The sequence below is a fragment of the Blennius ocellaris genome, assembly GCF_963422515.1.
Source record: "Blennius ocellaris genome assembly, chromosome: 14".
In the NCBI taxonomy this organism is placed as follows: domain Eukaryota; kingdom Metazoa; phylum Chordata; class Actinopteri; order Blenniiformes; family Blenniidae; genus Blennius; species Blennius ocellaris.
In genome coordinates, this window is record NC_137663.1 from 17,669,305 (window position 1) to 17,696,432 (window position 27,128).

Here is a 27,128-nt window from a genome sequence, read left to right on the forward strand (position 1 = left end):
GTCAGTTTAAAGTGGGAACAATACAAACAGAAGGCAATAAAGTGTCTGATTCAGATCAAATAACTAACAGTGTAGGTTTCTCAGACTAAAACAAATCCTCAGAAGGGCGATAAGCAGCTGTTCCAGGCAGTCCCTGCCCACCGTGTTTCACTGGAAATGGAAACTGCATGTGTTATGCATACTAGTGAAGTCTGACTTCAGGGACACAATGAAACCACGTGAACAAAGATTCTGGAGGATAAACTGTGACCCCACTTCATACTTTGAGCCAAAGAGAGAAAGAGAGAGAAGTGGAAACATGAGCCATATTTCAGTTTCGGTATTACAGGGGAATGAAAGATGATTTGTTTCAGGCTAAAGAGCCATTGTAAACATCACAAGATACAGGGGGCACTTTTACAGTAATCAACATCCTCCAACTTGCAGCAGGCAGACACTAACAAGTAATTATTTTCAATCACTCATTGTTCCCATTATACACCTGTAGTGCTAGACACTTAAAATTGTATCATCTGGTTTCTTGCCTAAATACACAAATGTATTTCTGCACACCATCTATCAATGGTATGAGAGTCACTACAATAGTTTGTGGCCACACATCAATCCATCTTAATACATTTAGATGGTAACATAATTACAATATTAATATGAAAATAGAATTCATCAGTCAGCACATGTGAAATTATTCAAAGATATTCCTACAGGAATGTGGAATATGGTGCATTTAGTCTTATTTTTTTCTAATTCCTTTAGGTAGTTCTGCAAACAATCTCAGCAGCTGATTGGTCACAGCTAATTGTAGAGACATTAAGAAAGACCCATCACGGGTCAATCAGTTCCTTCTGAGCATTTGTAGCAAGATGGTAGAAGAGAACCATGTGTTTTTCACTGAGGACATTGTTGCGAACTCTGACCCTTTGACAAAACCTCCACTTACCTTTTTAGTACACAACAACTTCAGTGCCATGAAAGGCACACAGTCGAGAGACAGCAGCTCCTTTCTCGTTGTACAACTGATGCCACAGTGATCCAGATAAGTAATTCAAATGTGTTACAACAGATTGAAAATCCACTTTGTGGAGCACATGTTCAAAATTTTGGTCATCACAGCAGTGCATCATTCAACACATTTACCTTCTCACCATTTCCTCATCAACCACACATGATCAAGATAATAAAATAAAAGCATTACATGTGGCCTGTGTTACAGTGGGTTGAATCATATGCTTGAGTCTCAGGACACTTTAATTTCCTTTCTGGGTTCTTTTTCCAGCTTTGTGGTTTTCGGGAAGACACAGATGGACTGATTATACTTTACATTACAGCAGCGTGGGGATTGTGAATGGGTTCGTCGGTCTTCAAGTTTCTTGGAACCCCATTCCAGTATCCTTTTCTTCACAAAATAAATTGGTCCCGATTCCAAGAAACAAGGCATCCATGCATCACACTTTGTAACCTAAAGGCCTAAACAATCTTGAGATGAGACTATCTTTTAATTGAGACAAAGTTATGCATCTTCAGATTTTATTCATGTGTACAGAAGAGAAAAAAAAACACTAAAGTGACTACAAGGAACTGCACCACATCACAGTTTGTTTTGGGTTTTTTAGCAAGTTTTTTTGTGTAGTCCCTGTAGCAGGCAAGAAAAAGGTTAAGAAATTCAAAAACCGGAATAAAAAATAAATAATACATAGTTCAATGTGTAAATACAGATTCACCGAGATGACTTATTTAGAGCTTCGCTTGAGATCTAAATCATGTTGCGTTTTTTTTTTACTTTAAATGACTATCAGCAGAGAATAATCAAAACTCAGAGTTCAACAGGTTAATTGAAAGTGGATTAAAATTGTGCCAGAAATCTCAACTTTGTTCAATGCTTTTCTAAAGATTTTTCACCACATTAGATCATTGTCACAGAAAAATACATTTAGCTTCATGACAACTGAGCAAACTGCAGCAAAATACAGCTGATAGTTATTAAAAAGTGGTTACAGTAATATGTTACAGTGAAAGGAGCTTGTTTGTTTTCCAGCACGTCATCGGTAACTGTACTTGTGCAGATACCTCGGTGATGTATACATACAGAAGCTGCGGCTCATTGAAAACTTCACAAAAGAGTGTTCACGCCATCAGGTGACCAGATCAACCACCGTCATATTGGACGCCATCACCACAGGCAATACATCAGATTAAAGGGATTTTTATGATGCAATCACATTAACAATCAAGTGAAGCCCTTTAGAGTCACGTTTTTAGAGGTCAACAGCAATTCTAAAAGCACAGCTATAAAAAGACAAAAAAAAAAAAAAAAGTTAAAACATTTGTTGAAAGTCTTAAGATGAGAGACATCAGTGGTTTTCCAGTGTCACGCCATGTTTTTACCTCCTACCATTCTGAGAAGAAATTGCTTTATATTAATTTTCTATAGCTTAGTCCAGATTTAGGCTGATTTTCTCTTGGACTTCATATAGACTTGTGTTTTGGTGTTTAGATTAGGTAAAATGTTTCTTTTTCAGTTTTCGGTTAAGACCAGTCTGTCGTTTGGAGGTATAAACCAGGTTTTGTGAAGTTTTGGACTCGGCTATCAGGATTAGAACAGCATTATATGGCTGGAGAGAAAGCAAGAAACAAAGTGTCGTCACCAGCAGCAGCAGCAGCAGCAGCAGCAGCAGCAACAGCAGCAGCAGAGCCAGCCTTTGTTTTCATTCAGTCCAGTGTGAAAAAAAGCTGTTTGGCTTTGTTCCCTGAAAAAAAAAAAATTCTTTCCGCTGGATTATGCAACAAAAGCAGCAGGAAGGAGAGATAATGAAATCGTCTGATGAAAGAGGCAATAGAGCAGAGCACCAGTGGTGACTACCATGAGTCACCAAAATATTAATTCTTTAATTTGCCGGGGAAAAAAAAAAAAATCCTATTGAGATCATTTTGATGAGATCGCCCTGGTGGCCAACAGCAGGTCCAATAATAGTTCTTACGTTTCCAGATGGCAACACCAAAGTCCTACAGTTTGATCGATGGCGGAGTGCGTGCTGATGTTTCTGAAGGTGACAAAGAAGTAATTGCACCTTTATTTTGTTTCCTTAGCTTGTTTGAATTATGCATTTACAGAGCAGTACCAGTGATCTTAAACTTGTACTTGTATCAAAAGCTGTACCACCACTCCAACTGCAGTTTTAGAAACTTAAAAAAAAAGGCCATTTTCTTTCTCAGTGGTCTACCATCTCGTGTTTTCCTTGGATGTTCCTGCAGCAGAATTTCTGGACGTAAATCACCAATTCGTTTTGGCAATAAAACTTCAACTAAAACTGCAGCATGTCTCATTTATCTGGCACTGAGGACACAAAAGAAAACTATCAGCAAGATAAAACCAGCCTTTGAATGATGCATTTTCTGGATCAGGGTTGTCATACTTTTTTTAGTTCAAATGTCCAAAAGCCATTTCCTATAAATCACTGTATTTTGAAGTCTAAGATTTTCACATTTTTTTCAGCTCCTAAATATGGCTTTGTTGCTTAAAGCTACTTGGCGAGCAGTAAGATGGCGTTCACTTGTATAACTGGCCTCTAACGTTCCCTTCTATTAAAACTGTGTGATTCCCAGCAAATATATGAAAAACAGCAGTGACTTTTATTGAAAAGATAAATGTGATGTTTTCTTTGTGAATTTCACCTTTTACAGTGTCATTAATCTGACTAGACCAGACCCTGTGTTGAATTCAGCTGGCTGGCCAGATGTTTGGACACCAATGATCGCTCGCAAGTGAAACGCCATTACAGTTATTTTCTGATTCAAAGTGGACAAAATCCACGGGGAGTTACAAATTTGGATGTTTGCACGCGTCGGTTTTCTTCCACTGAAGCTCTGATGTGCCAACGTGTTGACCTTCTGCTCAGCAGGTCATAGCTCCGTTTTGATCCTGTGCATCAGATCTTTCTGGTCCACCATGTCCGTCTGCCGGTTCCAGCGGTGGTAGGCCAGCAGGGCGATGTTCTTGGCGGCCACTGAGCTCATCTCCATGGCGCTGCCGGCCCACTCGATGCCATTGAGGTAGTAGAGATTGGGGTGTAGCTCCACAGGTGGCAGCCCCTGGCTGCTGCCATAGTGAGGGTAGGCCTGCCACTCTGTGACTTGCACAGAGTAGTACGACCTGGAATTATAGCGCAAGTCACATCGTGGTCAATCAAGTTTGTCATCTTTTTCATTTGCTAAGTGTGTCCAGCAACCGGAAAACAAGTTGTAACAGAAAAGGGACTGTATGAGCAATAAACACTAAAAGCAGGCTCTCCCAGATCAGCTGTGTTATTCATCCATTATTCACATCGATTTATTCAATTCACTCTTTATTCTGGTGGGAAGGCCGTTCAGATAAAACCTCATTGCAAGGGAGCTTTGCCAAGAGGCACACTGGTACGATATTAAAGAGCAATCAGAAATACAGGCTTACATAAGAACATTAGGACATCATTTGGGTCCAGTTTAAATATCAATACATTCTGTAATTACTCAAGTTCTTCAACAGAGTTAATAAAATGCCCAGGGGCATAGAATGTTCATGGTAGTTTTTTTTTTGGTCTCCTTAAGTTAAGTGAAAGCCACGAGAGCAGAGCCTAAAGATCAGTGATGCTTCCTGAAATCAGTGTTTGTAAATGAAGGGGATAATTTTGGACTGTGGAGGAGAAGTCAGTGTATCATGAAGAAATGCTATTTATAACTTTCTGCGAGACTGCACTGCAGCTTGCACCCCTAAACTAAACTCAGATGGTATCTAACCTCATGGCAACACAGAACTGATATATGCCTGTGGAATATGCTACCCCGTTGCCTCCGGTTCGAGGTGTGCCGGGCATGTCCGGGTCGACCCCGGATGCACTGCAGAGGTTAGAACTGTTGGTCGGCCACAAAGTGACTTGAATTCTGCCAGGACTGCAACATCAAGCGGATGACGCAGCAAAGATGATGAACGGATGATAAATGGGCCTAATATGTGCTGCACTTTCTGTGCTTCCGTTTGCATTTTGAGTCTGTGATGTTTGATCATTTTATGCTTTTATTTTTGTTGTTTTGCCCCCACCCCCAACCCCCATCCCCAGAGAGAGCTGCACAGCTCCATATCTATGACAATATAATGGAACTGCTTTACTTAGATGCTGCCAGCAACAAGAGCAAAATGTCAGGAATCCACAAATGGGGACCAAATGGAGGCCTCTCAGACACAGCTCACATCTGATCCAAGCCATCAATAACAATAATCCAACTGCTGTGAAAATGCTTTGAAAATGGAAGCACACCGATCAGAGCCCCCTGCAAGTTCCAAGAACTTGAAGCAAACAACAGATGACATTGAGGAATATTATTGAGAATTGAGGATCTTTACTTTTCCTGAACACGGCTCCACCTGCTCAAATGACATGCTAAATGTCATATACAGTCTAAAAGTTTCTAGATATAAATAGATACCTATTCTAGATAATAAGCATTGTACTATGTCTACTTTGGGCTTTTCCTGACTTTGTAGAATAGAAGTGATGAATACAGATTTCTGATAAGGAATATTGGTCCTATCAAATAGTTATTTGAGTTTTGGAGAGATTGGAGAGAGACCTTCTAACCAACTGGTGAAGTCACAAACTCTTCTGCAATGAAAATGACAGTTAGTGATAATGATTACTTTATCATGAAGTCGTCCGCTTACCTGAACAGTGATTTGAGCTGAGACTTGTCAAGCGGCTGTGGTGAGAAAACCTTGTATACTCCGGCCTCTTGCGGCTGCTTGCGTCGGAAACCTGCCGAGATGTTGACAGGACAAACGCTGGCCACGCTGTTGAAGAACAGATCAGGCGTCTCAGTTGTCAGGACGCTGGCGAATGGGAAGAGGCGGGGGTCCGGGAAACCAAAGAAGGAGGTGTTGAGGTAGCCGTGAACAATGGTTGCCACAGTGCTGTGATAGTCGCCTGGCAGCTGGTCGAAGGGAGGCGTGAAGCCTTGAAAATGGACTTCAGAGCTGATGCTGGCCTGGAGCGGCGTGGCCAAGATCACGATGTCGTACAGCTCGGATCCTGTTCCTTCTGCTGAGGTGAAGGTGAGCTGGTACTGAAGTGCCTCCCCTGTGGCCCAAACACACAACACCAACGTCAACACCGTCCCACGCGGCTCTGGTACAAATCGCTCTACAGCAGTATGCCAACAGATATCACAACCACTATTGACATCCTGAACAGATAAACATCAATTTACTTAATAAAAAGCTGTATTAAATTTGGATTGGGAGAAGAAGATTACAGATAATCTTAAAACAAAATGCTACTGTCGTAAATGGAAAAGTTACACAAATCCTTCAGCTTCTTTCAATGAATGTGCAAAAAAAAGCCAATAAAGAATAAATGACTCCCTCAATATACCCAGTTCTCTTGAAATACTCCTGCTCATATGCCGTTTTGTGAATTTTTCATGAAAGACAGCCTTTGTTTTGGTTTACTGAGATGTTTTTCAATAAATGTAACAGTAAAGAAACTCTGCACAGCTGTGCACAAAATGAGATTGCATTATAACCTACATCATCTTTGTTAAGTACAGTTTGGTAGGTTTGGTTTGTATTTATAAGCCATTGATCTGCGAACTGCTTGGATTTTTTCCGAAGTGATGTAACACATTCCGCGACATCTTTCAGAAGACATTATACAGGGAGCGTTGGCAAATATAAAAATGTGACGATGATCTCTGCTGAATTACTAATGTAAGCATAGCTGAGGCATCACATATGTAAACACAGATCCTCTTAACTTGCAGACTCATATTGATCCTGCGGCTGCGTGACACCTGCCAGCTGTTTAATTAAGTGAAAGAAGAAAGCTGACACCCTGCATATGTTTGCTTGGTGTCAGACAGGGTATGAAAGCGGATTTGAGAGGTCGGATGGCAGCTGGCAACAAAGCTGAGCTCAGAGTGTGGTCACAATGTCAGGAGGTGGAGATCAGCTCAAATTCAAGAGGGTTGTTGATGTTGATGGCAGAGGAAAAATTTGAACTTTGCTGACAAGTTGTCGCCCTTTTTTTGTAGATCTGGATTTTAATGTTATACCTGAATGTTTAAGCGCCAGGCTGGCTTTATAACATTAGCCCAAACGTATAAGGAACTTACGATGCTTTAGAATGTTTCCTTGTGCACATACATGAAAATGTAAGATTTTCAGATTACAATTGTCCACGATGTTAAGCAGGGAGGCAAATTACTCTTAGAGTAGGGTGAAAGTCAGGATTTATAATGTTTTGAAGACTCCATTTTGAAAAGGTTTCACCACGTGATGGTGAGGCTTGTGTCAAACTACAGGACATGCTGGCAGGCTGACGGGCCTTTCCTGTTGAAAAGGAAGTCTCCACATGAGAGTAAGCTCTCAATGAGAGGAAATCCAGAATCAAAAACAGTTTGGGGATAAAGAGAGAATCCAAAAGCTCATAGATACATGCATGCATACTGTACATACATGCAGTATAGTCAAATCACAGGCAATTGTCATGCTCTCTTTGAGATCCTGCAGTAGAACTTGACTAACAAGCTGCTTCGGAGTTTCCCTGTGGACAATTTCTGACAGCGTGTTGGTTTTTAAGACTAGTGATAAATGCACTGTTAACATAAAAAAAATACACCTGTGAAAAGGTGAAGTTCACATCCAGTGTCAAAGTCACAAACCTGTAGATACTACAAGAAATCATACAAATCCATCATTGGTGTAACTGTTTTTTCAGGGCTTTATAGGTTAAAGAAAAAGTATCCTCGTGAAAGCAATTAGTTGCGCAACATGATTCAGAAGACGTCGGGGTGGTGCACCTGAGCGGAGGGGGGAGATGGAGTCGACTTGCGCCTGCAGGAGGTTTGCATTGGCCATCTTCAGCAGTCCAGAACACACCAGCTTGTTGCCTCCTTCAACCGCCCACAGGTTGTTCTGGGCACCAGCTAAAGACACGGCACCTAAAACACACATACAGAAATACACACACCTAACAGACAGTACCAAGTGCTATAAACCAATTATCAGCTTCCCACACATTTTCCTGTGCTCTTGCTCCCGTAGGCCACCCCCTCCCTACACCTCACTTTCTTCTTTTCTATTCTCTCCTCACACCTCCTCCCATCCCGGTATTTTTCCTTCCTCTTCTCTCTCTCTTGACCTACATCCACAGCAGAGTAAATGTTTAAACTCATACCTGGCCCTAAACCTTCCTTTACCCCTCCAGTTCACTCTTCTATGCTGCTTATTTCGTCACACTCAGCTGACCTACAAAGGCTGGGATGCTAACGTTCTGCCCGTAGTTGATCCTCATAACGGGCGCGATGACTTCGTCGATGAAGCGCTGGGACACGCCCAGCTCCAGCAGCGAATCAGAGAGTGGCCTGCGCGTCATGTTGATGAAGCCGCTGCCACCGAGAGAGTCCAGGAGTTCCTCCACCGAGCTGAAGGCGTAGCCGTGGGCCTGGTACTTATAGATCCTTTATTGTACAGGGACAAACACACCAAAGCATCATTTATTCTATCTGTGGACTGATTAATAAATGCACAAAACCGATTAAACAAATGTACGCAAAACTGCCAGACTAAAGAGGTGAAGTTTAAGTTTAGTCTAGAAAATAATATTTGCTAGATCCAAGAAATAGAAAACAAAGTTAATGTATGCTAACATGTACTGAGAGGGGAAGCAGGTCAAAGAAAACAAATATTACATTTTCACTTTTATATTTTGAGAAATAAACCTAAAAAATAGTCATCACAACACATTCACATAATGTATTTTTTTGTTGTTATAGAGCTGAAATGACATGACAGTGGGTTTTTTTCCCCATCCCAGGCAGATGGTTGTCTATATATATTCAGAATTCATGCTCTGTATGCCCCTCAATGAGTCAAAGGTTTTGCAGTCATTAGGCTGCTGATGAAAAAACACAAATGGCTCAAAATAGGCTCCACCCACTGACTGCAAAGCTAAAAGGCAGCACGTTCACCCTGTTTGTCATCTGCGCAACACCTTGTGAAGAAGCAAACAAGAAAAAGTTTTGTCTTGTTATTCTTAGAAAGTTAAGTAGTAATTTAAAAAAGAAAAAAAACTTAAAACAAGGCATCAATATTTCTGGCTTACCTCATGAACTTCTCCATGATTTCTTCCACCCACATCTGCAGGCGTATGAAGCTGATGCCGTAGCGCCACCACAGCCGGAACAAGTCCAGCAGATACCAGTCTGTCTCCTCCAGAATCACCTCTTCGCCATTAAAAACTGCCGTCTTTCCCGCCACGCTGCGGCGGTACTTCAAACCTCGAGGGGGTGAAGACGGGACAATGCAAGGAAAGACAGGCACACAAGAAAGAGATTTATTATTTTGTACACTTTGCAATATCTTCTCTTTAATAAAAATTTATTTATACTTCATTTGTATATTTTGGCTGCACCCTTCAGGGGATCATTTGTCTCCATTTCACCCCGCTCTCTGTCTCCTCTGCTGTTACACCAACCAGTTCCAGGTCCTCCCTCACTGCATCCATGACTCTTCGCTGAGGTCTTCCTTTTCTCCTCTTGCCAGGCAAACATCCTTTGTCCAATATGTTCACTCTGCCCAACCTTAGGTGTCCTTCTGTTCTGTTCACTTTTAATCCTGCACATCCTGATCCCTGCAATTAGAAATCTCAGCATCTTCTTTTCTGCCACCTCCAGCTCAGCCTCCTCTCTTTGTCAGACGGTGCCACTGTCCCCAAACTATGCATCATAGCAGCCCCAGTGTCTCATAAATCATTCTTTTCACTCTCGCTGCTGTACTTTTGTTCACACAGCAGCCCAGACACCAAATCCATCCTGCCTGCACTCTTTTCACCTCGGTCTTTGCTCTGGAGGGTTAATCTCAGGTACTGACCTCATCCACATTCACCACCTCTACTCATTTTATCTTCAAGTTTCTGCCTCCCACGCTCTTATTTACACACGCACATTCTTCCTTCTTTACTTCATACCACTCTCCTCCATTGCAGACTTCCATCTCTCCAGATCCTCACTTAATCTTTTGAACCACTATGGCAAACACGAAAGGGCTCACAGTTGACTGATGATGTAACCCTACCTTTAGTGTTGACTCATTTGTTACCCTGATTACTCGCCTCATTACATTCACTGTTCTCGTGCTGTTGTGGGACACCCCTGACCTCCTTATACAGTGCCACAGTTACTGTCGACAAAGACACAGTGCAGCTCCTTCGGATCCTCTGTGTACTTCATTCTCCAAGCAAAAAGTTCCCCTGTTGTACTTGAAACCAAACACCTGCTGCCTGATATGAACCTCAGGTCTTAGCTTCGCTTCAACAACTTTCTAGCCCTGTAGCACCTGCAGCTCTCTACAATTACCCATGCTCTTGAAGATCCGCACATACAATAAATAACAACATTTACGTCAATTGAAACAATTAATAAAATGATCTCCGAGCCGCTCAAGTCTTTGTGTATTGTGCGCGTCTGTGCATATACCCACCCAGCTGTTTGACAAACTCCTGCATGTGAAGGTTGAGGGAGTGAATGATGGAGCCTCCAGACTCATAGTCATTGTGGTTGACGGTCACAGTAGCAAGACGGCCTCCGACTTCACCCTTCTCAAACACATCCACCTGGACCTCGGGGCCAAAGTGTTGCCGCAGGAAATGAGCCGTGGCACTGCCTCCTATCCCGGCCCCGACCACCGCTGGAGCACAGACAGGCAGACAGAATTTGGAAGTGAAAGTGTTTGACCAGCGTGGATAGAGGCACTTGAATTTTTATATTAACTGCTTTGAACATAAGGTGATTCTCGCCTGAGTTCATTCTGCATTGATTTACGCTATTTTGGATCCATCTATAATTAATTTGTCACTCTTTTGTGTGTCTTTGTCGTCTGTAATGTGCGTTTATTTTGGATTTTATATGTTGGATCCAATTATCACCCATCATTAACACGAAACTGGAGTGATAATGGTACGATCACAAAGTGTTTGAACACATGGATATAGAGGTGTAAATGCTCATGGAGCAAAATGAACACCAATTATGATGTAGATTAGATTAGATAAGATATTTCTTTATTAGTCCAACAGAGAGCAGGCCTGGATGGTTCTACTTTTTTTTTTTAATATATATTAATCTTCAATGAAATTGAAGATCCCTCATATAATTCATTTAAGTTATTCCTATGATCATCCTCCAAAAGCCTTTTGCAGAGTTTGCATGTTTTCACAGTGCACATGTGGGTTTTCCTCCCACCATTCTATCCACAATCTAATAAACATGCATTTATAACTGTAAATTTCCTCTAGGTGTGAAAGTGAGTGTGACGATCTGTTTCTGCGTTTGCCTTGTGGTGGACTGGCAACCTGTCATGTGTGTAACTTTTAGTCATAGTCAGTTTGAATCGGCTTTATGCCTGAACTGGATAGCGCGGTTAACAAGATGGATAAGTTAGTACGGGAGCATCTTAAGTTGATGTCTGGGCTTCTTTAATTTGTATATTGTGACTGTGGGAAAGAGGGTGGGTGTATTTAAACCTCTCACTGACATATTTGAAGGGAATAAATACGCTTATTTCGACTAAGTGGGTACAGATTTTGAGTACTCTTACCACCTTGGCACGCCTTTACACCACTATACTTTGTGATCTACTTTACAGCAACCCCACATTATTCGAGTCAACGCTATTGGGTTATTAAAATAAGCTCATAAAATATCATGATTTGTGGACAATGCTATAAAAGATCATAATAGTACATGTTTGTCCAATGTCATTGAAGCATCAGCAATGAATCGTTTCCGAATAAGACCTCGTTGTATTATATTCACGCGGCGTTCAGGGACACACTGCGGGTTAGCATTAGCCACGGTACTTCGTCGCGCTGCTTGCCTATCTTCGAAGGCGGAGCTCCGTCTACATGAGCGGGTCTCTCCGGGTCTCCGACGGCCGCCTGGCACGCCAACACGACGGCGAAAAGTGGGAACAGACACCCGGCCATGGCGGAGACGGATGGAGCAGAGATGTGGAGGAAGAGGCGGCCGTTACGTTAAAATGAGACGAGTCTTTCCGCCATAAATAGACATTTACACGGAATAGACTATTTTAAAACCGTTATGTCATTGATCAGGTCGGAGAGGCTGCATAAAAAATAGATAAAAACAATAACGATGATGGCGATGCGGGTCAATCCATTGATTACCAGCTCTTGTCAGACGTGTCCGGCAATATCACGTGACCTGTGAGACGGGCTGGTCTCCACCAATCAGAACCGCCTGACCAGATGACGTCTCCTCGGGATTCACGTGCCATACAAGAATAAAAATATGAGTGATTACATTTAAAATTATGACTTGTATTTTATCGTTTGAAAATTCAATAAGGGTAATAATAATAGTAGTAATAATCGTATGCTTTTCTCACGTAGTTTCCAGATGACTTCACCTGTACAACTTGAAACTATATCAAGTATTTAAACGGATTTCTATCATGTATTTTCACAGAACAGAATTAATTTGGCCTCTTCACTTAAATTTCAGGTTACACTAAACATTGAGGGGATACCAGCTTCACCAAAGACTACCTTCTTTCAATTGAGATTACGTTTTCAACTGTTGTGCAAAAAACACAGTACAACTTATTGAAAAACAGTGGAAGTTGCCTTTATTTCATTCAACAGAGAAACTGTTGCAACATCGGAGTAAACCACTGCGCAGAAACTAACATTCACACTGAGCCGCTGAGACAATGACTGGCACAGTGGAGCTGTAAGGCTTAAGGACGCCTCAGACACATGCACACATACACACGCGCAGATACACACATACTCACACACACACACGGTCACACTCAGTCATCTTCATTTACAACGGCTATCTTACATTTGTGGCTGCTTGGATAGCAGCCATTTCACTATCCCTCTCCCTCTAATGTGGTCAACCAGAGGTGAGGGGTCAAGGGTCACCTTGAGATCAGGTAACCTCAGTTCCCTGCTGTTGCCTTGAATAAGGGGCATTTTCAGGGCTGAGAGGTGACATAACACAGAGACGTTAACCGTTTGTCTCTATGGTACATCTAAGCATTGAAACCCCCGGCAATAACACTGCGAAGCCCGCTGTAGGCCTGAAGGGTGGGGTTCGGGGGAGCTGAGGGGATGGCATGCTCTGGCCAAAGGGAGGGCGAGGAGACTCTGTGTGATTGGTCACTTGGTGGAGCGTCGTGTGGGCTCAGAGGCGGTGGGTGGAGGCGGCGGCCCGCGGCGGTCTAGGTCTTCAATGTAGAACATGATGAGCTTCCTGCGCTCCTCAGGGACGCACTCCAGGACAAGGTACCGTTTATCATTCTGAAGGATCTTCTCCACATCCTTCAGATGCTGCTCCGACTCCTGGATCAACTTTCTTGATCTGGTGGAAAAATGTGAAAAACAGAAGAGGCTGAGAGGCCGAATGGGAGCAGCACTGAACTACCAATGTAATCACAATCAAGCCAGAATATAAATTTCGTGATACTTGTTATGACCACATTCTGACCTGTACGTGATGAACTTTGTCTCCTTCAGCAGGGTTCTGAAGTCAGCCTTGGCTGTGATGTACTTGTCTTTAATGTAGTCTTCAAACTCGCGTTGTCTCTTCTGAAAACACCAATAGACATCAACATTCCGAATATGGTGGACAGTTTATATTTCATAGCCAAATGTACAACACAGCACTTGTGTTGCTTTCTTAACATAAAAGCTCAAATTCAACACGCACACATTTATAAAAAGTAAGAGGACTTACTCTGTCACTGGAGGAGAATTTAATACAGCGGGGGTCTTCCTTAATAACCTTCTTAACCTCCTTCCATGTTGTTGTCAGCGTGATCTGCCATAAAGACAAAATCTCTCAATAAGCATCCGTTTCTTGACTTTTTTTGGCTATGCTGATAAAATAAAGAGATGATTGATCAACTTTACCATGCTGGTCTCATCCAGCAGCTGTCTGAAATGTTCTTTCTTCTTCTTAGCCAAGGCTTCCACGTGTTCATTAAACAGTTTCTCCTTTTCCTCTCTCTCCAGCAGGGACGCCGACTCCCAGCGGTGGTCTTTCCGCAAGTTCCGACGTGTGTCTGACCAGGTCGCATCTGAAGAACGGACCTGAGGAAAGTATATGGAATGATAGAATTTTAAAGGAAAGGGCAAAACAAAATGCTGAAAAAATGTCAACAGCAGATAAAAGCTGACATAAGTGTTAAGGCCCAAATGTGCTCCCTTTCTGCACGTAAATTAATACATACATTTCAAATGCTGTCCAGCATCACTGCATTCATATTTCTATACATTATCATGGTTGCTCAACAGCACTTCCAGTAGAAGGCAGCGCTATTTATGGAATGTATAATTAACTGTGAAGTCATAGCGCTGCTTGCATCCAGCCACACATTTGCAGGTTTTTCCTCAAATCAGAATTACCGAGGTCTTCTTTGTTCCTTTCGTTTGGTCGCACATGAGCTATACTGTACATCATTGCCCCACGGAAACATCAGTGGCACTACTCAATGGAAGCGTATCATAGGCACTGACTGCAGCCTCCCACAGTATCCGTCTGCTTATTTAAAGTCAGGCATGTTTAAGCCTTTATATTCATGGCTGTGCTCTAAAGCTTGCTCCATCATCTTACTTGTTTCCATGCCATGAAACATTAGATTAAATGATTAAAACCAAGGAAAAGTGCATCTTAGTTTTATCCACCACCTTAACACACAGGAGGCTTTTTATTCAATTCAACCTGGATGTTGACGCTACTTAACCCGGACAAATGGACCTGAGGAAAGAATATGGAACGAGTACTGAAGTACTGGAATGAGTACAAACAAGTACTAACGTATTCATGGCAACCACAGGGATGTGTAACTAGTAGGATTCAAACTTCCAAATCAGAACTTGCTTCTCTAACTTCTAGGCCATCGCTGCCCCAATAGATTATGACATAAATAATGAAAATCACAAAATAAAAAAGTTAAACAATAGAGCTGCACATTGCCTCACCATATCGGACATGAGAGCTTTGAAATGCTGGATGGCCTCCTCCCTCTTGTGCTGCTCCCGTTCTCTGTCAATTTCTTTGGTCTGTTCTGATCGGGCCTTCTGCACCTCCCGCTCCCGCTCCCGCAGACTGGCCTCGATACGAGCCTGTCGCTCCAACTCGCGCTCCTTATCAATGTCCACGTTCTGCAGGGGATGAAAGACATGTTCATTATGAACTTCTTTTGTACTGCATTATAATCTTTGGACTGTATCATAACAAATATCTTATGCTGTGTCAGGAATGGATTATTGCGAGAACCTTAGATCTATCATAAACACTTATGGGAATTAGCACAGTGAATATTAATCACAATGCATGCTTTTTTTTTGTCTTGTATGATAATCATGAATGCAGTGATTTACATCACTTCAACAGATTCAGGGTTCAAATTTGCTTAAAGCAACCGTCATCCTATAATGACCAGCGGCACCAATAATCAAAAAGTCAATTTCAAAGGCCCCTTCCTCTTTTACGAAACCTGTTCCCACCTTGGCTTGTTTGTCCATGAAGTGCTTGTAAAGTTCTTCTCTGTGTGCAGAGCTATCCACAGCTTTGTATCGTGGGTCTGTCTCCAGCCTTTCCTTAACTTTACTCCACCGGTGGCTGCCCTCCATGTGCTGTTCGCTTATGAGATCAAAAAAGTCTTGCTTCACCTGCGTACAAAGTACAAACATGGTAAGAAACCTGTCAGGAACATCAGCAACTCACACAAAGACACACCTGCTAGATTGCTGTTATTTCATGAAGTCCAGCACAAGACATCATATAAATGCTCTGCTGTGCATCAATTCGGTCTCTTGTCTGTGAGTGGGGGAATTGTGCATTGGAGAGCATCGGCAGCACGGTAACAAAAGACTCAAAAGGAACTGCGTATTGCCTAAGAGAGCAATGCCGGATGCTGTTATTAGTATAAGTAACTGATACCTTCTCTCCTCTGGATTTGGAGTCTTCTTTTTCTCTCTTCCTCATTGCTGTGATGAACTCGATGAAGATAGCCTCGCGGTCCTTCATCTTCTCAATGGTCTTAAATCGAGGATCTCTGCCATGCTTCATTGCAAATTCACTAAATGTTGTTCTGCAAAGATTCAAGAGGGAAACAAAAAAGCTAAATAAGTGCTAACAAACATTTTGAAAGGTAATTATCTGCCTCTAAAGGGAAAGCAAAATTATAAAGACATTACATAGTGTCTTGAATAATAATAATCTCTGAGATGTTAGACTGTAGATTAAGGATTACAATAAAAGCTGCTCTAAACATTCTCATCCAAACACAACATATTAAATCACATATGAGACACACTCTGAACTGTACTACCATGGAATACTTTTATTGGCTGCATCTTTGATCTCATTTGCCTCAAATAAAGTTAAAGGTAAAGATATCCCTGCTGAGCTTTACAGACCTCAGCCTAAACTACAAAGTAAACAAACACAGTGGCATGTTTACCTGGCTGTAAGCTTAGATTCCTCCATCATCCTCCTGAACTCGTCTTTGGCCTGCATCAGTTTGTTCTTCTTCTCTTTTCTCTCCTCTTCCGCTCTCGTCTTCACATACTGATCAAACACCTGAAGAAGACAGGATGACAAGGGTTTTATTTTTTTTTAAATGCATGTAAAGCAGATTTGGGGATTTACTAAAGCATCCTTATACGATTGACTGATTAAACATGTTGACATTTCCAAAGTCATTTCTCAAATTTCGATAGTCACTGTCCTGAGTAAAATGCATTATACATTTCCAAGTATGATTCAGCTCTGCAGCGTCTGAAAGCAAAATTGAACTCTGAGTAGCACTAACTCGAAAACAATCCCAACAGACTGCTACAAGCTGGAGCAGAGAAAGGTAATGCCGTGGTGATCAACACATTGTGGTTTCCTACAGGAGTATCTAACAAATATGCTTCTTGGCTGCCTCTTACATATTTGGATAGAAGACTTTATAAAAGCAAAGCTATCCACAACATGCAAAAACAGTTTTGTGTATGCCAAGTTCAGTATCTGGCTTCCATTCCACGCTCTGTAACCATGAGACACCGCCTTGCTCAGGGATCCAGAGCAGTGATTGTTTCTAGTGCTTTGTGTTTCCAAAAATGCCAGCATTATTTGAAACAATATGATGAAATGTGTAAAAAGTCAGAGAAAAGGAGGTGAACAAAATGAAGCAAAGCTGCACCTGTTTCCTCTCCTTTGGGTTCAGCAGAAGGTAGCGTGGATCAAACACAATCTTATGAAGCTCCTTGTCCCAAGTTGAGAAAGCAGATACCTACAGAGGACCAAGAACAGTGGCGTTAGTGATGAAGGAATATCTTAAAGGTAAAAAAATGACAATGTCAAGAAAACTGTGAAATTTGATGTATAAAATCAGTGTTACCCCTCTTTCCAGCAGCATTTCTTTGAACTGGGTCATCCTGGCCTCTAGAGGCACTATAGCTCTTTCTCTGGCAGCTCTGAGCTCTGCCTCCATTGCAGCCTCCTTCTCAGAATCAGGCTCCTTTATTTCCTCCTTCCTGTCGGGGGTTAAATATCATAAGGGCCATGAGGATAAGAAGCAGGGAAATGATTGGACAAGAAAGAAATGGAGGCACAAGCTCAAAAAAAGACAAGGTATGAAAAATAGTGATGAGTTCTGAGGATGCCTCGTCAACGTTTCACAGTACGAGCAGACTTACTTCCTCTTTTTGGCTTTGGTGGGCTCCTCATCCTGACTCTCCTCAGTAGCAATCGATAATTCTGGCTCCTCCTTAGTGATGCCTCCTGTGTGTGGGCCCAAAGTGAAAACTAAATGTACCGCAGCGTCAAAGTCAATACGTTCTTTATGTCTGCATTCCAGATACATATTGTGCCTACAACAACACAAAGTAAAACTCTCCTTTCTAATTAAAAAACTTTTTATTTTTTTTAAATCACAATTTCAAATATATTTGTTACCCACACAATTAGACAACTCATCTTCGATCTATACATTTTCTATAAATCCTGCGCAGGGTCGCAGGGAGCCACAAACTGATCCCATCTCACCGAGGACAAAAACAGAAGACACTCTGGACGAAGTGAATAGAAGTGAATAAGCACAAATAATGCTCACTTTGCTTAAAGATCTATTTTTGAGGTGTCCAAAATAAAAATAAATCTTGGGGTATGGTTTCTGAAATCAGCGCCCGATTTATAGTGTTCGGGTTGTTTATTTTCTTTCCATCATTCTCAAAAAAAAAACAAACATCATGGGTTCACGTCAAAGCTGCTGAGACTCAGTGTTTGTCCATACCTGTCTTCTTGCTGTCCTCCAGGCCCCTCTTATGTGGCGGCTCCTGGATGTGCTTATCAACGTCGGCCCGACCGACGAGCTCCTCGGGTCGGTCCCACATCGACAATCGTGTTGTTGGGTTATAGAAGAAAACGCGATCGTCGCCGGTCCACACCACACACCTATTCCATATGATCACAGATTACCAGAGAAAAATAAATTAGGTCCGTCATGTGAATTATGCAAATGTCCACCGTACATGCAAACGAACAGCTATCGGTCACTGTAATGTAAAGACACAATCACTTGTATTTTTTGCCGCAGTCGACCAGGTTTGACACATTTAGACCTTGGATAAGAGGTTGTTTTTTTTGTGAAGCAGAGGAAGAGTGTGTGGGTTGTACCATGGCGTGCCCGGTATGGGGTTGGTGGCTATAGGTCTGGCTTTCTGCGCTGCTTTTTCCTCCTCTGTCATCTCTTCTTCTTTAGGCTTCTCGTCAAAAACAAACAAAGCATTAGAAAAATTTTGTTTACAGACATTTGTATTGCTCTGGCAATACATCATTATATGACAAGTTCCACATAGTACATTAAATATATTTTGCAGTGTGGGGCATCTCTTGCATATCTGAGTATTGTAAGAAATCTTTGTTAACATGCAAAAATGTTTTGTGTTCATGATCTTGACGTACCTCCTTCATATTATTAGTGTTGTCTACCTTGTTGTCCTCGTCCTCCATCTCCATCGCTTCTGCCTCCTCCTGAGCCAGACGCTCTTTGGCCTTTTCTGCTTCTCTCTCTAGAAGTACATAAAATATATCGTGTGGTTACTCAAAGCAGACTAGGATATTTGTATATCCAGCTTGCTAGGCAAATAACATTATGAGACTCATCCCAGTTTTTATGACCATATTTTGAGGTTTGCATAAAACTGAGAAAAATGGCAACTGAAAAAGAAACAAGCCGTCTGCAACAACCCATGAACGAAGAACAACATACTTCATCTTATTGGTCAAAAGCAAATCTCAACTCTGGAATCCGATGTGTTACTATGAGCATATAGGCCAACACTACAGTGGTAGAACATACACAACCATGCCTGATGTGATATATCCTCATGGTACAATCAAGTTTAGTGACTCCAACTGGTCCCCCAAAATTATGGCATAATAGTGAATATTATAAAGGTTGAACCATTAATAAGCATAAAATATTTAGAATTAGATGTTTGTCTATGAAGTTATGCTGCGTTAGCGCATCTTCCTACTCAGACCTGAATTGGTCCACTGCATAAGAGGGAGACCCTGCAGACTTTTAAAAGTTCAAACTATTACAGACACTCTTTAGGGAACAGATTATATTGATCTAGGAACTCATCAGAAGTCTTCGCATCGTAAAGATTTTTCTTACCTTTATCCAATAGGGTCTGTGGTTTTTCCCAGGTGGACTCCAGTGTCCGGTTGTTGTAGTAGTATGTTTTCCCATCAGCAGTTTTGTACTCTGACCACTCAGGGAGATGCAATGATCCAGCCATGGAAGCAGGAGCTGCCGAGAGCGCCAGCTGGGGGTGCATCATGGAAACTAAAGGCGGGCCCATACCAGGAAGCATGCCTGTAATGAGTCAGAGGAATAAAGACAAAGAACGATTGGCTGAGGGTCGTCTTTCTGTTGGAGCCATTAACAGTGGCTGCAGTGAACTCTACAAGCATCCATGTGTACATCAATGTGTGAAGTCTCAGTTCCAGGGTCCCCATATTAGCAAAACCAGAGGTGACAGTAATTTTCTCAATTTTACAAAGACCAACAATGATTGCCTGGTAAACAAGCAGAGTGGATTATTAGATATTATTAATGAATGGATAAAATGCCTGAAGAGGCCTTAAAAAAACAAAAAACAAAAAATCAACATCGAGTTGACAACAAGCACAGGCCACATACATTAACAACAAAAAGCAGTGACCGCACACATACGGAACAACCATGCCACAAAGAGAGACGTCCACAAGACCACAACAAGTAGCTCTGTCTCAGAACTGAACTGAAATTCTACAACAGCAGCAGGATTTCCTGAAACTGAACTCGCAAAAATCAGTGAACCACCTGCACAAGCCTGAGACACCAACCACCAAAAACAAGACTTAGTCCAAATAGTTCCATTTTAGAAATCTTAATTAAAATGTAAAACACACAACCAAAAATCTAATGAAACGAACTGAACAAAAGAGAAATACTCAATTATTTACACTATAATACTACATTTGTACACCGAGTTTAAACAAGTGGATGTTTGAGACCTAAATGAATTGTACAGTGAATCAGTGCAAAAACAACCTGCCAATTAACCAGGATGTGTGGCCCACTGTGTTGTAAAGCAGATTAAATATCGCTACGTGAAGCCAAAGCAAGTTTAAATGGCTGCCTATTCTGCTTCTGTGTTTTCTCAGTACCGTCCATCGAACAGATTCTGTTCACATCATTCAACCCCATGCCACCGTTGGAGGGTCCTCATACACAGTATACCAAACGACGCATGTGGACACCATTCACTACCATGCCATCTACTGTGGGTCTGAGAGGCGAGCGGTTGGGTGTTTACCGTTGGCGCTGGGGCCAGCCTTTACACAGGGTGCACCTACTATCTGCATCATTGCTACACCTGCAAGAACAACGGACAAGCAAGCATCTGGTTGAACACAGCAAGACACTGGACATCGGCTACCACGGGTGTGTGCGTGTGGACAAGTGTGCATGTGTGGCGCACTCAGACAAACACAGTCACATTTTGTGGTCACGGTTTTGTTACAACACTTACTGTGCTGCTCGCTATAATGTAAGGTTTTTAAAACACGTGAAGAATAAAGCATAATGGTCCAAATGTAAGGAAAGTTTTTGTTTTTGTTTTCAAACCTGGAGACGTGGCCTGAAAGAGGGGGGGTCTTCTTAGTTTTGGGACTATTTAGTTTTCTGAAGTAAGTTGAATTCTTCTGCAAGAGGCACACACTGGTGTCTGTATGATGACTAAGACACTGTTCATTGTCTGGTTCAGCCAGGTTTCCTCAAATCAAATCAGAGGGGATGCCAACCTAAACATACTGGACTTTGTTGTTTAACTGTTCAAAGTTGGAGTGAAAGCTGTGATGCAGATCTGTGTGAGGAATAGGCTGAGGACACTCGAGAATTAATATTTCACTATTTTCCTTGTCATCCACGTGTGAATGTGCATGCCAATAGTCCAGTACCTGTATTTACATTTTTTTAAACAACTGCTTAATTCCAGTGTTTTTATTCAGACTTTTTTTAGGAGTAAAATGAATGTCCCCATAAAAAAAGAGATTAGATCAACAGCACTCCCCCCCCCCCCCAAATTTGAGCCTTGTAAAAAGGTGTGGGATGTATTATATCCAGACCAGTACAGTACAGGCTGAGTTTAATGAGGAGGCATCAATAACAGTTATGAGGGAAATGAAACAGTTGCATATATTCAGCTACAACTCTGAAAGGGCAAAAACACAATGCTGGACCTCGAACAAACTCTGGACTAAGGGCCCTGCTATAGTGGGACTGAAAATCATCTCAATTAATACAACATTTAAGAAAATATGAACATGGATGAGCTGATTCACTTTTCAAAATGTCATCTGACCTCTGTGGAGAAGTTATTTTGATTGTGACTTCTTATCAATCAGCTGCCCAATAAGCAGTCAGTGTATAGATGAGCTCTGATGCTGGTCAACTGAATTTAGGCATTTGTGACCACAAAATCTGGGCTGAAAAATTGAAAACAGACCAACGACAGAGATTTATGGGCATCAGATGCTTTATGTCTTTGTTGGAGTAGATTTTCTTCATTGGCATGTGAGCAATTAATGAAATTCATTTCGGTAAGCTTGCTTCTATGAAAACTAAAACTAAAAAAAAAAAAAGATCACTACCCGATCTAACTTATCAGATTATTCAAGCGATCATCAATATATAGTGTATCAATGGCAGTAGATACTCCAAAAGATATGGGCTGTAAGTAAAGCAGGGTTTTCAGTTGTTACATTCCTCAGATGCTTGAACACATTTAAAATCTGATTGTTACAATCATCTCAGTTATCAGATTTCTATCGTTATATAAATTGTGTCATTCTTTCGACATGGCCCTAACCCTGATTGCAGAGAATACTGTGAGGTGGCATCACGGCTCTACATGTTATTGTGGACACTCACCTGGCAGAGGGATGTGCATGCCGGGCAAAGGCACCCTAAATGGCGGCACCATGACGGGAGGGAAGGCAGGTATGGCTGCCGTGGTCTGGGCTACGCTGTGAGGCAGGGCTGCCGGCAGCAGCGGCATGGTCTGCACTGCTGCGACAGGCGACGGCACCGTGGAGACAGTCACCACAGTGACTGGAGACACGGCGACACTTGAGGTCACCGTGGCAACAGGGACGAGGTCCGCTACAACAGTGGCTTTCAGAAACGAACAAGGAATAGTCTTAGTTGTGAGGTTCTGTGAGAGGCCGCGGCTGTGCTTGCAGCCGATGTCTGTAATTACCTGCGATGGTCACAGAGGGCGAAGAGGTGGTGATGGAGTCGGGACTGGAGGTGAGCGTGCGAGACGGGGTCGTGGACAGGGCCTGAGTTGGGGAGGCTGCTGCTGTGCTTGCTGTGGTGTTGACACTGTTTGAGCCGACAGCTGCATTGCCCCCCACACTTGCCCCCGGCCCTCCAGCCCCGGGCCCGGCTACGAGAAGAGGGTTGAGTTCAGACTGCTGGATGACCTTCACTCCATCTGGTTTACTCCACGACGACTCTCTGGTCCTGGCGTTGTAGTAATATGCCTGAGGACGGAGGAACAAACAAAACTAATTTAACACTTGACCTCTGTTTTCTATCCTGCTATGTGCGACCAGCTTTTTGCCGATTACCTTTCCCTCTGGCGTCTTGTTCTCTACCCAGATCTCCTCTGTAGGATTGAGTGCGGGATTTCCAGCTGCAGGAACAGGAGGCATCCCGGGAGGAAACAACATCCCAGGAGGAGGCGGCAGGTTACCAATGGGAGGGGGAAGAAACGGAGGTCTCTGTAGAACATAAAAGCCAAACATTTAGTTTTCAAACAGCAAGGAGTCAGGCTGGGGATCTAAATGAGTCTATGCGAGAGCTCCATCCTCAAACCCATCAACCACATAAATGCAAGGAATAGAGAAAAACACCTGGTCAGAGAAGCATTCAAATTATTTCGCTTGGAAAGAATACTTTGCGTCCCCAGAATTTAAATTAGGACATTTGTGAATTGGTGTTGCGTAATGCAAGAGAATAAACCTTCACGTCCAACCTTGATTCAGTTTGTTTTGTTTTCAATAATGTACTTTCTTTCTGGCCAGTTCTTCTGCAGACTCGGGCTGCCAGATGGCTGCAACACTGTTCGATATGAATTCACTGTACTGTGAATTACAGTGTTCACTTACTCTGTATGCATTTTGCCAGGATAATAAAGCAAAAACCTTTGAAAATAAAGAGTATAATCAAGGGGAAATGTTCCAGTCAACCATAAGGCAATGCCGTGACATTACAATAACCGGAGGAACATTATAGGACCAAAATAACACGTCATAATGTCAATTGGTTGTTTGTATTCATGCAACTACAAAATGTCTACTAAAGGGGTTGTAGCTGAAAAATATGGCCCAAAGTCTTTTACTTAAAAAAAAAAAAAATTGTAACAGTTTTTCTCCATTAAGGATTTTGCCATCATAACGATGACATGACATGATGCCATGACACAATGATGAAAAACTTGTATAATTGACAGAATATCTCAAGTTATTCTATATTCCTGAAACTCTGGAAAACAATTAGGATTCCTGCTTCTTCCATGAGGCTTTGTAGTACCAGTAATATAATTTTAATACATACAATCTACATTTGACACCAGACACGCCCATAAAAATAAATGGCAACAAACCGAGAAATCTAAAAAGGTTTTAATAAAACACACCTACATGTCAATTTATAGAGCTTGAAAAAACCCAGATGTAAAAGAAGCTGTTGGATTAAAATCTCACCACATGGTGAGAGCTCTATCACACTACTGTCACTGGGAGTGAAGCGAAAGCTAGAAATATGACAAAGTGTGAGCTGAGTTGTTAGAATACAATTAGTGAGCATCTTTTTGAACATATGGCAAGTGGTTCATTTTGAACCTTTATTCAACCAAAGACAGCATTTCAGAGCATTCAGATTAAATAGCAGAACTAGTGCAGTTATCGGTTTGATTCACACAGTGTTGTCTGTGTTGAAAAACCTCTGCATGGAAAAATACTATTTGTATATTACGCGATACCTTTTTCGTGAAGAGTGTGAAACAGTCACCTGTAGGTGGGGAGGTCCGATGGGTGGTGGCATGCCTCCTGGGGGTGGGATGGGCGGCATGTTGGGGTCAAAGGGTGGGCGTGCAAACGGAGGTCTCGGCGGAGGACCTCTCATCATTCCGAACGGAGGAGGCGGAGGCCTGAGGAGTGGCGGCGGGCCTCGTAACACTGGGGTCTGGACAGGCGCTGGTGCAGGGGCAGGGCCACGAAAGCGCACTACCTGCTGCGCCATTCTAACACAATGAAATTATGATACTGTTAATAAACTGAGTTCGATACAACATCAACAGAAAAATAAAGAAACTTACTTCTTCAATTTTCATGACAGACGAGTATAACACAGAAATCTCATTGGTAAGAAAAAATAATTCTGCAACTTTATTGTTGAAAGACATTTATACACAACTTTTGAGTCACTCCCAGAATTGTTTAAAAAAAAAACAAATTTTAAACAAACTACCAGTTTTACAAATATTGTTGTATGAAAGGTGAAACTGGTGATAAGGCGAGTTCAAAAAAACTAATAGTAATACAAGAAAGGAGCTCTGGTGGACTGAACAAGTTAAACGCAAAGCCTTTTTTCAGATCGGTGAGAGAAGACATACCCTGGGCTAAAACGGTTGACCGAATGTCCAAAGTTATTTTGGAAAATGTGTTTTCAGTTCAGCTTGTAGACTGAACATCACATTACTGTAAAAGATTCACCATCATAGGCTAAAGACTGATATTAACAGGAAGACAAAGTTTTTACAAGCAGCTCAAACAGAGCGGTAGCATCACCACAGCAACAACAGTGTCACATTAGGAAATGTCATTTATCAAAGCAAAACAAGGGCTGCATGGATCAATCTGGTATAACCAACTTTGATCAAAAGCCACCAAGCTCATTGAAGAGATTCTTCGGAATTGTATAAGCCAATTTATTTAGTTATTTTGGGGGGGAAGCATATTTATAATACAGAAGCTTATTTCTTATTCATAATGAGTATTCATGCATTTGATATTACCATGCAATTAAGTCAGTAATACAGACGTTTTAATAATTTTGATAGATGCTCCTCGGAAATGTGCTAAAAATTAACTTCATGTAACCAGAAGTTGTGAAACACCTTATTTATTGTTTGGAAACTGTCCTACAGCCAGCAAAGTATGGACACAGAAGTGGTCAATGCCTGGTTTATATGCAAGATCACATTTCCATGTTCAAATCATACTGTGCTTTTCTTCACACTGACAACTTAATGTTAAATTACTAATTCTGAACCTGCTTGTTTAGTTACAAATTCCACACATGTACATATGGCAGACATGCACAATGTCAACATTTGTGATCAAAACTAATATGACATGTGCATTGCTGACTTAAACAAAACTTACTCAAACAGCTGCAAAATAGATTAATAAGGAAAGCAAAGAATGACATCCTGTGTATTTACTTGTTGCCTATTTACACATCGTGCAACCAGTTTTGAGATTGGTTCTTTACACACTCAATACTTCAGACATACCTGACACTGATAATCTATGGTGATGACAGCTTGAGCATGATCTTCGCTCAAATCTTACGAATCCCCCCCATTGTCTAGGACGTTGTAAAAATCAGCCCTATTTTTTATGATCGGGCTCCTCAAATATGTATGCCGCTTTGGTATTCACCTCTATGACGAGTTAAATACAACCTTGCGAAAACTGACGTGGATGATGTTTGGATCAGGGAGCTCCGATCTCCACGTTTGCATGAATCAACTTTCATGATCCATTACTTGTTGGACAATAGCTGTCTCCTATAATACCAATTATGGCTGAATGTAATCTGAGCTGAGTCGGTTCATTCAAAACAATGAAAGGGACGTGGTTCTGAGCCACTGCGTATCAATGAATTCAGCAAAGCTTCGTTGGCTGGCTATTAGTTGTTAATACTTGTGGGAGGAGGGCGCCCAGGGGTTTTCACCTGGGTCTGAACTCAAACCACGGGCCCAAATGAACGAGGGTGCCCCAAAACAGAAGAAAACATATGATTGTGTATGTTTACCGCGTGCCACGAGCACACAGGAGGCGCGAGCCGCTTGGCAACACACGCTAGTTAGCTTGATGCTAGTTAGCATGGAGCTAGTTAGCTTACGTGGCTGCATTTAAAGTATAGCCACTGATAACCACGCTTTCTAAACCAAGACAAGTGCCCAGGAGTTTGATTCAAACTTCGGCATGCATTTCATCTCTCACTCTGCTGGGGGACCTATTAGCGCTTCATTTGTCTGACCTGTTGTCGCTGAACCCGATGCTCTCGCTCTCTGTCTGATCCGCCATTACAGGAACATGTAACGCCTCTCTTCCTGGAAACGCCCACATGCGCTTTCTGTGTCTCCTGTTCGCTGAGACGTTACGTCAATCACGACGTCGAGGGCGATGCGTGAGCTCTGATTGGATGCAGGTGTTCTCGCGATATTCAGTTAAGG

General features: G+C 42.0%; 2 protein-coding genes across 4 annotated transcripts; both read right to left on the minus strand.

Moving 5' to 3' along the window:
* Positions 1 to 1,551: 1,551 nt before the first annotated feature.
* Positions 1,552 to 12,185, minus strand: pcyox1l (prenylcysteine oxidase 1 like). The gene is made up of 7 exons (XM_080509221.1): positions 11,900 to 12,185; positions 10,505 to 10,711; positions 9,129 to 9,303; positions 8,273 to 8,484; positions 7,825 to 7,965; positions 5,693 to 6,104; positions 1,552 to 4,147 (listed from the first exon to the last, which is right to left on the minus strand). The coding sequence occupies exons 1-7, from the start codon at positions 12,006 to 12,008 to the stop codon at positions 3,898 to 3,900; spliced, it is 1,506 nt and encodes a 501-aa protein (XP_080365347.1). The 5' UTR covers positions 12,009 to 12,185; the 3' UTR covers positions 1,552 to 3,897.
* Positions 12,186 to 12,680: 495 nt separating this feature from the next.
* tcerg1b (transcription elongation regulator 1b (CA150)) lies at positions 12,681 to 27,004 on the minus strand. 3 transcript variants are annotated; one of them, XM_080509193.1, is made up of 21 exons: positions 26,933 to 27,004; positions 24,674 to 24,905; positions 23,230 to 23,382; positions 22,857 to 23,142; positions 22,529 to 22,771; positions 20,913 to 20,972; positions 19,727 to 19,927; positions 19,009 to 19,115; positions 18,721 to 18,806; positions 18,338 to 18,498; positions 17,742 to 17,826; positions 17,444 to 17,579; positions 17,246 to 17,335; positions 16,520 to 16,638; positions 15,997 to 16,147; positions 15,561 to 15,725; positions 15,033 to 15,215; positions 13,962 to 14,141; positions 13,786 to 13,869; positions 13,537 to 13,637; positions 12,681 to 13,410 (listed from the first exon to the last, which is right to left on the minus strand). In XM_080509193.1, exons 1-21 carry the CDS (start codon positions 26,977 to 26,979, stop codon positions 13,209 to 13,211), a joined length of 3,072 nt encoding a protein of 1,023 aa, XP_080365319.1. In that variant the 5' UTR covers positions 26,980 to 27,004; the 3' UTR covers positions 12,681 to 13,208. The 3 variants fall into 3 exon arrangements, with proteins under 3 accessions (XP_080365319.1, XP_080365317.1, XP_080365318.1); XM_080509191.1 differs by having other exon boundaries at positions 19,036 to 19,115; positions 26,933 to 26,981; XM_080509192.1 differs by lacking the exon at positions 20,913 to 20,972 and having other exon boundaries at positions 26,933 to 26,981.
* Between the last annotated feature and the right edge of the window lie 124 nt (positions 27,005 to 27,128).